At 41.3% G+C, this 12,088-nt stretch overlaps 1 protein-coding gene across 1 annotated transcript; it reads left to right on the forward strand.

The window, feature by feature from the left end:
* Positions 1 to 342: 342 nt before the first annotated feature.
* On the forward strand, positions 343 to 12,083 carry TIGAR (TP53 induced glycolysis regulatory phosphatase). Its single transcript, XM_080620074.1, has 6 exons — positions 343 to 471; positions 2,465 to 2,502; positions 3,231 to 3,352; positions 7,440 to 7,517; positions 9,224 to 9,334; positions 9,742 to 12,083. Exons 1-6 carry the CDS (start codon positions 440 to 442, stop codon positions 10,198 to 10,200), a joined length of 840 nt encoding a protein of 279 aa, XP_080476200.1. The 5' UTR covers positions 343 to 439; the 3' UTR covers positions 10,201 to 12,083.
* Positions 12,084 to 12,088: the final 5 nt, after the last annotated feature.

Raw genomic sequence — 12,088 nt, forward strand, 5'->3', positions numbered from 1 at the left:
ATAGAGGGGGTGTAGGTGGCAGGTTTGCTTTTCTTTCTCCTCCCCCCTCTCAATTCCTCTCTGTTACTCCCCAAGTCTGGAGCGGGTCCAGAGAAGGGCAACGAAGCCGCCACCAGCGCAGTCAAGTTTCTCGAGGAACTCCCGGCAGGAAGCGGGACGCAGCTCCGCGCACAGGCACCCCGGGACACTGGGGTCTGCCTGGCGGGCGCCGGGGCCCGCCGGAAGTGGCCGGGGCTGCCCCGGGGCGGACGAGCGGACCGACACACGGGCAGAAACACGATCGCGCCGCAACCGCCGGCTCCCGGACAGACTCCGCCCCCTCTCGCCGCCACGCCGGGGCGGGGCCGTGGCGTCACCGGCAGGCGCGGGGCGGCCGGGCGCCGCAGTGCGGGGTGAAGCGAGGCCGGGTCGGGCCTGCGGGTATTTGTGAGGTCGCGCCATGGTGCGCTTCGGCTTGACCATCGTCCGGCAGTGAGTACCGCGGCACCCCCAACCCCACCGGTTGCCCTTAACCCTTTTCCCCTCTGCCCCCCTCCGTTGCCGGGACGGGCCGTGATGTCAGCGGAGTTCCGTTTCTCCCCTCCGACATTTACCCCCCCCCATCGTCCCTTAGACGCGCTCGGCTGCCGTCAGTCAATCAGTCAGTCTGCCCCTGGCCGGCTTGGCGGGCGGGATGAGCGCCGGGGTGCCCCGTGAGGAGGGCGGGAAGGGGGCCGAGGCGGCCCTGCAGCCGGAGGGCTGGCTCGGAATGGCCTGGGTACGGCCTCCGGTGTTACCGCGCCTGTCGGGGTGCGTGAGCCCGTGGTGCACGCTGCAGTTAGCCGGACAGGTGGAACCACTTCGGTGCAGTTTGGTGTTGGTGAAAGTACGGGGTTATACGTAGCATCAGTAAGCGCAATTTGGGAATGCTTGGGTGGCTGCTCTAGAGACCTTCCTCCTGCTGCAAGGTTTCTGGTTGGGCAGGCTGCTTGCTTTAGGAATGGTAGTCCTAACATTTCTACTGTGGAACCTTAAAGAATTGGAGTTTGTGACTTAGAATCACGGAATGCTTTGGGTCGGAAAGGACCTTAAGATCATCTAGTTCCAACCCCCTGCCATGGGCAGGGACACCTCACACTAAACCATGTCACCCAAGGCTCTGTCCAATGTGGCTGTGAATGCTGCCAGGAAAGGAGCATACACAGCTTCCTTGGGCAACCCATTCCAGTGCCTCACCACCCTCACAGTAAAGAACTTCTTCCTTATATCTAACCTGAACTTCCCCTGTTTACCCCTTGTCCTATCACTACAGTCCCTGATGAAGAGTCCTTCCCCAGCATCCTTGTAGACCCCCTTCAGATACCGGAAGGCTGCTATGAGGTCTCCACGCAGCCTTCTCTTCTGCAGGCTGAAGAGCCTTCATTGAAGTTGCTGAGTTTTGCCTTCAGGCTATAGTGGATATTGACAAAGGTTTGGAGTCAACTAGGCTGAGTAGCTCCAGTTTCCTGCAGCTGACAGTAGTTAACTGTCTAATTTTTAGTAAAGCTAAACTTTTTTTCTTCTTTAGCATAATATATGCTGAAAGTTGCTGTCAGGACATGGGGCAAGCCTAAAGAATTAAATTGCTGCCCCTTGTGCAGGAGGCTAAAGTATACTAAAATACAGTGATTTATCTTAAAGGTACTGGCCTTCTGTGATCAGTTACCTATTTGAGGCTCATCTTGAGGACTTTCCACAAAGCCTTGTTGATAGCTCTCTGTATAAGTAGAGCACTTGGGGCTAGTACTGCAAAAAGTTAAGCATGTGACATTTCAGTTAGGTGAGGGGTTTCAGCAAAGTCAGCATGCTTAACTTTGTTCATGTGAAGTTTAGTTGTTAGACTTTCCCACCTAAATAAGTCTGCACATAGTTTTAGTCACTATTCTTATGAAATACTGTCAATTATGGTTTTCAAGGTAGAATATTCTTAAAGAAGGTGGTGTTCATTCTACTAGTTTTTCTACAGCTCTGGCTTGTTATGCTGTTTCTTCAAGGTGTGCAGCCTGCTCTGCTGCTGTCTTTGATAATCTCTGGAATTGGCTTTCCTTTAAACTGCAGAGGTCCAGTTGGCTAGCACACTTTTTTCATAAGAGGGCTCCAGTCTTCCTGCAACTTCTCTCTCTCCAGCATGGAGGTGTAATTGTAATAGATACATTATGATGCATTTATGATAAATTTAAGAAATTACTTACTTTTATTCCAGGTAGGTTTGTCTTAGTAAATATTGAAGGCGTGATTGGGGTTGACCACTTGAAAATTATGGGTGTTTGTTTTGTTGTTTGAAAGTCTTCAGATATGTGTTTTTGAAAAGAGGTTGTGCTGTATTATATCTCATTTTTCATATCCAGACTCTGCTGTCTCTTGTTGGTGCCTAATACAGTAATGGTTTTGAACATTCAGCAAAATCATGGTGAGTTAATTTTTCTTTGTTTATAATCTCTTTCAGTGGAGAAACAAGATACAACAAAGACAAGATACTGCAAGGTTAGTGCCAGTTACTCTGCGAGCTTGTTAGAGGTGGAAAATTATTCTTCCCTGCAAAGTGTGAAATCCTGCAACCAATTGCTGAAACTTTAAGTATTATTATGCAATAATATTGTAAACCTTAAGAGATGTTATTTGTAAGCCAGAACATTAGCTTGATAGCTTTACCGCTATCAACTACATACAGCTATCAACAGCTTACAACTATGAAGGTTCTAACTGGGTCTCCACAGAACATCAACAAATGACTTGACTCTCCCATGTGCATGTTTTTTTCCGTAGATATATTTTAGTATCAGCAGCATTATCTCAGTTGTACTGTCCTTTTTTTTATTTTACAATCGACAAATCTGTTTATAGCACATCAATTTCAGTTGTGAGGCACCTCTTGCAGGAAGTCTACCAGTGACATTCTAGAAAGGACAGGTGTTTTGAAATGGCTGCTCATGTTTACAAAATGTATGTCTCTGTTTAATGTTTAAATTTGTCATATGTAGACATTAATATAAATATCAATAAAGATCCTTCTGTCTTCTTAGTCTGTACTCCCACTTCTGTCATCTGTGTGGTGGTTTATGAAAGGCCAGAGGAACAGTGACTTTTACCAGAGGTTGACTTTACTGAAGGAGAAGGATTTTATCATGACTGAGCTTTATTGCTGCTGTGCTTGCTCAGCTAAATGATCAAAAATTTGCATGTCTTAATGTTGATGGGTTTTTATTTTTTAGGTCAAGGAGTGGATGAGCCGCTCTCTGCAACTGGTTTCAGACAAGCAGATGCTGCTGGTTTGTTTCTCAGTAATGTGAAGTTTACTCATGTCTTTTCAAGTGACCTCCTTCGAGCAAAGCAGGCAAGTGCTTTTTGAGTCAACTGAATGTAAATACTAGCTTCAGAATTTGGCATTTATTTGCTATTGGTGATGCAAAAAATAATATAGTGACAGAGAGCCAAAAGGTATTTTGAGGGACTTAGAACCGCAGTTTGAGTTTTGTAGAATTCAAGAAAGCCTCTGAGGAAATTTCAGTGAGAACAGCTCTATTAGGAGCCAGTGAAGGCTACCTTGCTTTGCAGAATGTCTTGCAGTGTTGTTCTAACGGATTTGCTGTTATTTTATATGGGCATAGGTTCTTACTAAAAGAGTAATTGGGACTGAGAGGTAACACAGGCTGAAGTCAGTTTTCCTTTGAAGAAACAAAACAAATTTGCTGTGATATTGTTCTGCTGTCTTATGCAGTATGGCCAGATGCTGTGTCTTTCTGAGGAATGCAGACCAATATTGGCAAGATCAAGTTTTGCTGTAAATTCAGTGCAAGGATCATTAAATATGTGGAGAGGTTGGATTTAAATGAATAGCACACCTCTCATCTTGATATGCTATTTTTGTAGGTTAATTAAAGAGGAAAAAATGTTAATTACTGAATGGGATTACATGTGATTTTGTGTGCAAAGTTACGAAACGCTCAAAAACTTCAGGAAACAAAGCTTTGAAAGGTAGAGAGTTTTGATCTCATGATCAGCTATTGTAGGAAGGTCATGTCGTCTGTGAAAGCCCTATCCTTAATTCTCTCTGCTGTGACTGATGCTGTGATTTCAGGAGACGTGTAGGTTTCACATGATTGAAACAACTAAGCAATTCTTGATAGCCCTGCTGCTTGCTTGCCTTTTGCTCTGTTGTCCTGCTAGAAAAGACTGCAAAGCCTTGATGTAAACGAGATCCACAAAATCTAGCATAAATCACCTTTTTTCCCTTAAAACATAGATCATCAACGTTAGTCAACAGTTTTGCAGCACAGTCCCATGAACTGGTGTAGCAGCACAACTTAGGCACAAAGCAAACTAGAGAGACAGGAAGAGAGAACTGCAATAATTGGGTATTTTAAAAATGCCTAATAACTACCTGATAAGTCACTTCCTTTAAGTGTGTGAATGGCAGTGATGATATTTAAAAACATTACAGTACAGTTCTGGTGTCCTCAACATGAAAAGGACATGGAACTGTTGGAACAAGCCCAGAGGAGAGCCACGAGGATGATCAGGGGACTGGAGCACTTCCCATATAAAGACAGGCTGAGAAAGTTGGGGCTGTTCAGCCTGGAGAAGAGAAGGCTGCATGGAGACCTCATAGCAGCCTTCCAGTATCTGAAGGGGGCCTATAAGGATGCTAGGGAGGGACTCTTCATTAGGGACTGTAGTGATAGGACAAGGGGTAATGGATTCAAACTTAAACAGGGCAAGTTTAGATTGGATATAAGGAAGAAGTTCTTTACTGTGAGGGTGGTGAGGCACTGGAATGGGTTGCCCAAGGAAGCTGTGAATGCTCCATCCCTGGTGGTGATCAAGTCCCGGTTGGACAGAGCCTTGGGTGACATGGTTTAGTGTGAGGTGTCCCTGCCCTAGCAGGGGGGTTGGAACTAGATGATCTTAAGGTCCTTTCCAACCCTAACTATTCTATGATTCTATTAATGGTGCTTTATAATGTTCATGAGACTCTGTGCTATGTGCCTGCGTTAGGGGAATTGTTTTTGAACGCTCAGCCACTTGAGAGTGAGCTTGTTAATTTTATTCCTTATTTTAGAGACAACCTTTTCCATGAGAAACATTTGCACGCTCATAGTGTAGAAGACAGACCTGAATTTGTCCTTTGCAAAAAGGAAATGTGTTTTGCTGTTTTTTTTAACAAGATATCCAGACATTGTGGAAGCTTTTCAAAGATGGGCAAACCTGCAGTTTCCATTTGTTTGGAACTCACTTTTTTGGCATCTGCAAATCTATGAAGAAGTGTCCTTTACTACACTGTCACTTCATAGCTTAAGTATGAGAGGAATGTGTAAGTTCCCTTGCAAAAGAGATAAAAAGTGGTTTTAAAAGAAACTGTTAGTGAGAAAGTTTACTTTTCCTTGCAAAGTCTCCTGCATCAGCTGTAGTCAGGTTGTGCAGTGGTTACTGGAACCAGGAGTGGTGTGCAGTCCTCTGGCTACTGCCCGTGGCTAACAGTTGAACATGCAAGACTGAGCAGGATAGGAGAAAATGGGGATGTGTGCAGAGAGAGTTGTACTAGCTGGGCAGGAATTCCAAGAAATACAGGAAATGCAACATGAAAAGGTATGAGAAACGCAAGAAGAGACTTTGCAGGGAAGCCTGCTTGAGAGACTAAGCCTAGAAAGAAGGTCAGAGACTGGCTTCAGAAATGAGCAGTGCAGGAGAAAGCAGAGCAGATCAGCAATGTGAAAATTAAAAAAGACTCGTTGGGCAGACTAGGATGTTTTGTGAACACAGCGGAACGCCGTAAGACTACAAAGCTTAACAGACTACACCACCAAAGTCTTCAGGGGAATATGGGGCCTATGTGAGGTGCTGATTGCTGTTGGGACAAGAACTCTGCAGTAGTGAAAGCAGGTTCAGGACTGGGACAGGCTAGGCCCTGGGAAGGATCAGAGATAATCTTTTGAGTCTTTTCCATGTATGAAATGGGGCTAATATCCATTCTCTCACTGTGGTAATGTGAAGATTCAGTAACATTTCTGAAGCATTTATTCTAGTAAACGATGGCATAGGGAAACTATGAGGAAGTTAAACTCTGAGAACATATTTTGGTTTCAGCAGAGTAAATAAGGCTTCATATTTAATACTTGCAACTCGGAGTATGTATTAGCGCTCAGTAGGTGAACATTGTCTGTTCTATGTAGTGAACAGGATCTCAGCCCTGGAGAAATTTTGGAATATTATCATACTATGAATAACTATGTTATTCATATTTACAAGGAAGTATCTGAATTTTGATGTTTTTCTGTAGCAGAAATTTAAAGTTGCAACTTAAAGCCTTTCCTGAGCAGTGCATTAAATAGGTCATAAAATCTTGTTAGTACAACAAAGCTTTTTACTATTTGTCAGAATCCAAGGAGCCTTTTCAAAATGAGTCCTTTGAATGTCATTTTGTTTGGATGTGGGCATTTGCACAATACTTCCAGATGATATTACCAGTCAAAACTGGTATGTGAATCCAGTATGGCCTTCACACACTAGTGCATGTAAGAACAGGAGGAGGTTAGCTCCTGTGGCAGCCAGACAGGTGTGCAATATCCAACATATTAGAGCCTCCATTAAGCAATACTTTTTCCAAAGTGGTATCAGAATTTCTTCTTGATCAGTCGTCTTGCCCTCCCTGCACTCCCAAAATCATGTTTTCTTGGAAGGAAAAAAAAGATGTATAGTACAAGACTTGTCATCCTGTTAAGAGCAAACTAAGCCCTTTGGATTTTCTCTGTCTCTTAGCCATGCCAATGAAAGGCAGATGAATACAATAAGCTTAATATTTTTTTTCTCCTTTCAAGTATATCATCCAGTACCTTTCTTCCTTGTAACAACTTCACTTTGTTGCAGCAAACATCCTCCTGCCTCTTAACTGCTTCAAGAGTATTTGGTTTCTGAGTTGCATTAAGTAGCCACTTGCCAGAAAGTAATTTCATTTGTTAGATGTTACTTTTTTTTTTTTTTTTTTTTTTTTTTTTTTGGTTGGTTGAATTAGCTGATCAGTTTTTAGGAATGTACTGCTTGTGAGTCTGACCTACATACTACAGAGAATGTGTTGGCATGATTGCTTTGTGAGTGGCAGTATACTTGAGAGAAGATGTGGCTTTTATCCTGGTAAATCCTGTGCTGCTGTTCATCTTGGTGCACACCTTTCATAGGTGCTAAATGTCTTCAACTGTTCTGGGCTTTGAATTGTGAAAGAACTTTCAGAAGATGCAGGTTTTCTGCCTTTTATGGCCTGACACAGGCCTTATATCCAATTCTGACAGAGACTACTAGCTGAAAACCTTTTTATCTTGGATTTTTGGGTCCTGCTAGTGTGATTGACATTGATTATGGTGGTGTAATATGGTCTGGCTATCCCATGAGAAAACAGCTCATTGATGTGACTTGTATTCACTTTTTAGACTGCTGCCACAATTCTAGGAAAAAACAAGTTTTGCAAAGATTTGGAAATCAAGTGTGATGCAAGACTTCGAGAGAGAGTAAGTACCAAACCAGTTTGTTTTAATATTGAACATTGAACAATTTGAAATGTAACTTGCTGCTGATGGATATCTTGGCTTATTAAATGGTAAATTTAATAGTGGAGAGCGCTATTTGATGTATTTTTAATCACTGAAAACTGAACTCTTCACATCAGGTATTATAAATTGTTTGCAGAATTGTGAAGCAAAGCCAAAATGTAGTGATTAGTGCTGTAACTGGGATGCTTTAGTGATGTAAGTAAGGTAAGGTTTAAGTGTAGAGGGAATTATCTTAAATGTAATCAAAAGCTTAGCTGTTTTCTAACTCCATATGTAAGGTGTTAAAGATTCTCTCTCTGCCTGCCTTCTCTAGCCTGATGGCACAACTTGGTGTTGGCTTTTCAGCTGTTTATACCTTTTCATTTGCACAAGGACTCCTGGAAAGCTTTCTTCTGTCTATGGAACAATCTGCTTCCCTGATTAGCCTCTCTGCCTGATAACAGGAATCATGTACCTCCTGTCTGGTTTTAAGTATGTCAGGATAAGAATAAATTCAGATGCTGGCTGTTACTGCTAATATGAACCACCCTTCAAATGCTACAGTGAGACTGTCAGCTGAATTTTAAATAAGGAAATGCTACAAAACCAAAAGTGGAATGGCATACTGCCAGCATGCAAATATGTGTTTAAGGAGCATAACATGATTGTAGCATTTCCTATTTGGATCTTTGTTTTCTGTCGGAAATTCCAGTTCTTCCACTGAAATCAGCAAGTAAATGCCTCCCAAACTCCTTTAGTTGCTTTATCACCTGATATTTTAAAAAGATATTACAGTTTCTAATACAGTATTTTAGAAAGTTACGCTGTTACACTTGTTTCCCCCTTTTATAGAACTTGTATGGATGTATAGAAATGCCAGTACAGTGTCCGCAGGCCACAGGTTGTAAGTCAGTACTCTGTAACTGGAATTAAGTTTGAATTGCATGAAAAGAAGCAAAGTCCTTTAAAAGAACACATGTTATTGATCCTATTAGGAAAGTTTTATTCTCTCGTGCCTTGCTTTCATGAGAGGAGTCTAGAAAAATAAGATTAGGATTTCATTTTCAGCAGTTTCAGGGCACTGAATTCTTCCTATCTGTCTTAGTGTTCTTAAACTCTCAGTATTTTGCTGTAGAGAAAGGAATTGAGAGGCTTAAGTAGATGTGTTTCAATACTTTCAAATTCTGAAGGCTGTAATAAATTAATTGTTGTGGATATGCAGTTAGGTGCCATAATAAGTGGATAGTGACATAGAAGTCCAGAAAGCCCCAGTAACAAGTATGTGTCTGTATCCTAGTCATCAACATCAGGATTTCTGGAATGTGCGTAACAACGTTTGACAGTGCAGCTTATCTTCATGTGAACAGCAACATACAGAGAGGTGTTTGCGATGTAGTGTCAGTACAAAGACACTTGAATTTTGTGTGCTAAGAATGAGTTTTGAAAATATACACGTGCACACTAGCATTTATATATACATACACACACGCTTTGTATGTATACATTTATCTTAAATAGCAGATACAAAGTTACCTCCTCCAGTGTTGGAATAAAATGTAAAAAGTAGTTAAGCCTGTGTGTCACACTCGAGAATCCATTAACGCAAAGCTCTTAAGAGATGTTTGCATTGAAAGTGGTATGGGAGACTTGATACATCTGGCTAAACCTTCTCTTGTTTCTTACAGAAATACGGTGTTGCAGAAGGAAGGCCTTTGGCTGACCTCAAGGCTATGGCAAAGGCTGCTGGAGAGCAATGTCCGTCATTCACACCTTCTGGAGGAGAAACACTGGATGAAGTATGGTATTTATTTATTTGTGCCCTACTTTCAGTGCAGATGCAGCTATTGCATACGTACTTTGGAACATCTTATTGAGCGCTTAGCCCAACTAAAGATCGTTATTTTATAAGCTAAAAACACTTAACCTGATTACAGTGTCTGCCAAGTAGGGAATCTCTTTAGAACTATAGTATTGATTTTGAGATTGTCTCCTCATGAAGCTGTCATTTGGAGAATGATGACGGCAATTACTTCCAGCCTTGGCTTCAGAGGGCAGAGGAGTTTTTACAGCATTCAGTAACTTTGCACTGATTTCTGAGACTTCTCTGTGATTAATGTTTGTCTTTTAACTGAAGTAGTTCCATCTCAGATTTCTGAAAGGCATTACATTCTTCACAATGATCTCTTCTGACCTTTCCCTATAGGTAAAAGAACGTGCAAGGGATTTCTTTGAATTTCTGTGTCAGCTAGCTGTTGAATTGGAACAGAAAGAGCAAGATGTCCATGGTGCAGCAAGCAGAAGCTCAGGAACATCTGAAGAACAGTTTGTTTTCCCTTGGACGAACCACTGCAGTGAAGCAGAACTTAGCTGTGATAACGGTGGAGTTTCTAAAATACTAGATGCGAATATATTAGTGGTGAGTCATGGAGCCTACATGAGGAACTGGATTGGTTATTTTGTTTCACATCTCAACTGTACTTTGCCATCGGATTTAACGAAGTCTCAGTTGTCTTCTGTCAGTCCCAACACAGGAGTTAGTCACTTTGTTATAAAACTTGAAAATGGAAATTTGTTAAAACCTGAAATCACGTGTGTTTGTCTAAATCAAGATTCTCACTTAGTAGATGTGGGAGCTGAATGTGTAGCTCAAAAAGTCTTTTAAGAGGCTTTGTAGGGGGAGGTGGTTCTAGATCATCATTCTACTGTGCTTGGAAAAGGTATCTGTAGTAAGTACTGAGATTGACTCGAGTTACTGACATTAAACTGCAAAAATGAAGACACGCAACTGCTAACCGTCGTAAAATAACATGATTTGCATGGTCCTAGTGCGCGATATAAGTTGGCACTTGAGAAATAACACAAATGTTCTTTATGAGCAAAACTTAATACTTAGTCACTTGTTTATCTACACCTGCAGAAACTTCATTAGGCCATAATTATTTGGTTTTCTCCAGGCAAAAGAGTTGGAGAGGGGAGAGGAATGGTACCTCAAAGATGAACTATACTGTATCATTGTTTTATTACAACATGCTATATTGTAATATTAAACATATATTGTCTTAAAATAACTTTTTTTGAATGCAATAGTATAACATAAAAAGGAGCATTGCCTAGTGGAAAATGTTTGGTACAGAGTCAGGGGACATGTTCCTGGCTCTGGTGCTAAGTAGCTGTGAGACTGAGCAAATCTCTCTTCCATTTGTGAAGTGGGGATGGTGATATACCTACCTCGCAGGAGTGTTTTGTAAGAAACCATTAGGGTTGTTGAGACCTCTGTTGAGGAGCACTGTACACGAATATAAAGTATTTATTTTAAACTGTAAGCAGGATGAGGAACCTCATGTGCACATAGTTGAAATAACGGGCTCTCTTCTGAAAAGGAATCTTATCAATAGGGTGAGTTGTACCTGACTGGAATCCTGTTGTCAATTGTAATCAGGCATTTGATGGATGAGTAGTTTTGCCTAGAATTAGGCAAGTTTGATTGCTGGTTGACTGTAGTTGCTTTAGTACTTCATTCTTTCCCCACTGGGGTGTTTGGAGTGTGACTATCTGATTTATGTTATTTATGTCCACATACTTTTTCTTCATTTGCGTATTTTAAGCCTGTTTAAAAAATAAAGGCTTCTGAATAGAACTCCATTTCATCTGTATTTCTTTTCAGGTAAAAATATTTGTTGAAGATGTAAAGTTTGAAGCTTTACTCAGGTCATATAACTTCACTTTTTTTTTTTTTTTTTTTTCTTTCCTGAAAAGCCCTATGCTGGTCTCTTACTGTGAAAAAGAGCCCTTTTTAGGGCTAACGGATCAGCATTATCCTGACTCTTACCTGGAAGAACTGCTGATGTAAAATGTTGAGGATATACTTAAATTGCTTGCAGCTGTTCAAAATTAACTGTTTGAAGTTTTAATTTTTTCATAATTTTTAAAAATATGCTGTCCAGCGTCCTTTAAACTACTTGGTTTCTTTGCCTTGAAGCAGAGACCTGAATTTTGAGGAGTAAAAAAGAGGTTGCTATTGTTTCCTTGAACAGGTGGGTAGCTATACTTAACTGCAACCCTACTAAAAAAACCCCAGCAATAGTATTATTTAATCTGACTCTAGTGACTGTACTTTGCTGCTTCTATTCTGACTGTCACTCAGTAGGAAATTCCTCTTGATTCTTACCTGAACACTGAATGGGGATCTGTGTTTCTTGTCTGTGGTTGTTTGTCCAATACTAATATGCTAAAATGTAGAGATTGAAATGGGAAGTGTTTGGCCCAGCGTTGAGCTTCCAAGGTGGTCTTTCCAGAACCTAAGGTTTTCTACTTCTTTATCCACTAAATAACCATGAAACCACCTACTGCTGTGTCTGAGAACTAGTCCATTGAGAGGAAAGCAGCTTACCTGGTGTGTTTAAAAAAAAAAAAATATGCATACTGATAACTGGTGCCAGCAAGGTCTTGCAATCTCTAACACATTACATAATGTGAAGGACTGGATATCTTTAATTGGGGTTGGCAAACTCAAATTGGAGTTTTATACTGAACTTCTGCATTGATAGGTG

Source organism: Psittacula echo, assembly GCF_963264785.1.
Source record: "Psittacula echo genome assembly, chromosome: 1".
Classification (NCBI taxonomy): Eukaryota; Metazoa; Chordata; class Aves; order Psittaciformes; family Psittacidae; genus Psittacula; species Psittacula echo.

What these genes read in the sequence shown, in the direction of transcription:
- TIGAR (XM_080620074.1), top strand. Translation starts at nt 440, where the DNA reads ATGGTGCGCTTCGGCTTGACCATCGTCCGGCA. An exon ending in GGCTTGACCATCGTCCGGCA is followed by an intron (nt 472 to 2,464) that starts GTGAGTACCGCG and finishes AATCTCTTTCAG; the next exon opens with TGGAGAAACAAGATACAACA. An exon ending in GAGGAGAAACACTGGATGAA is followed by an intron (nt 9,335 to 9,741) that starts GTATGGTATTTA and finishes CTTTCCCTATAG; the next exon opens with GTAAAAGAACGTGCAAGGGA.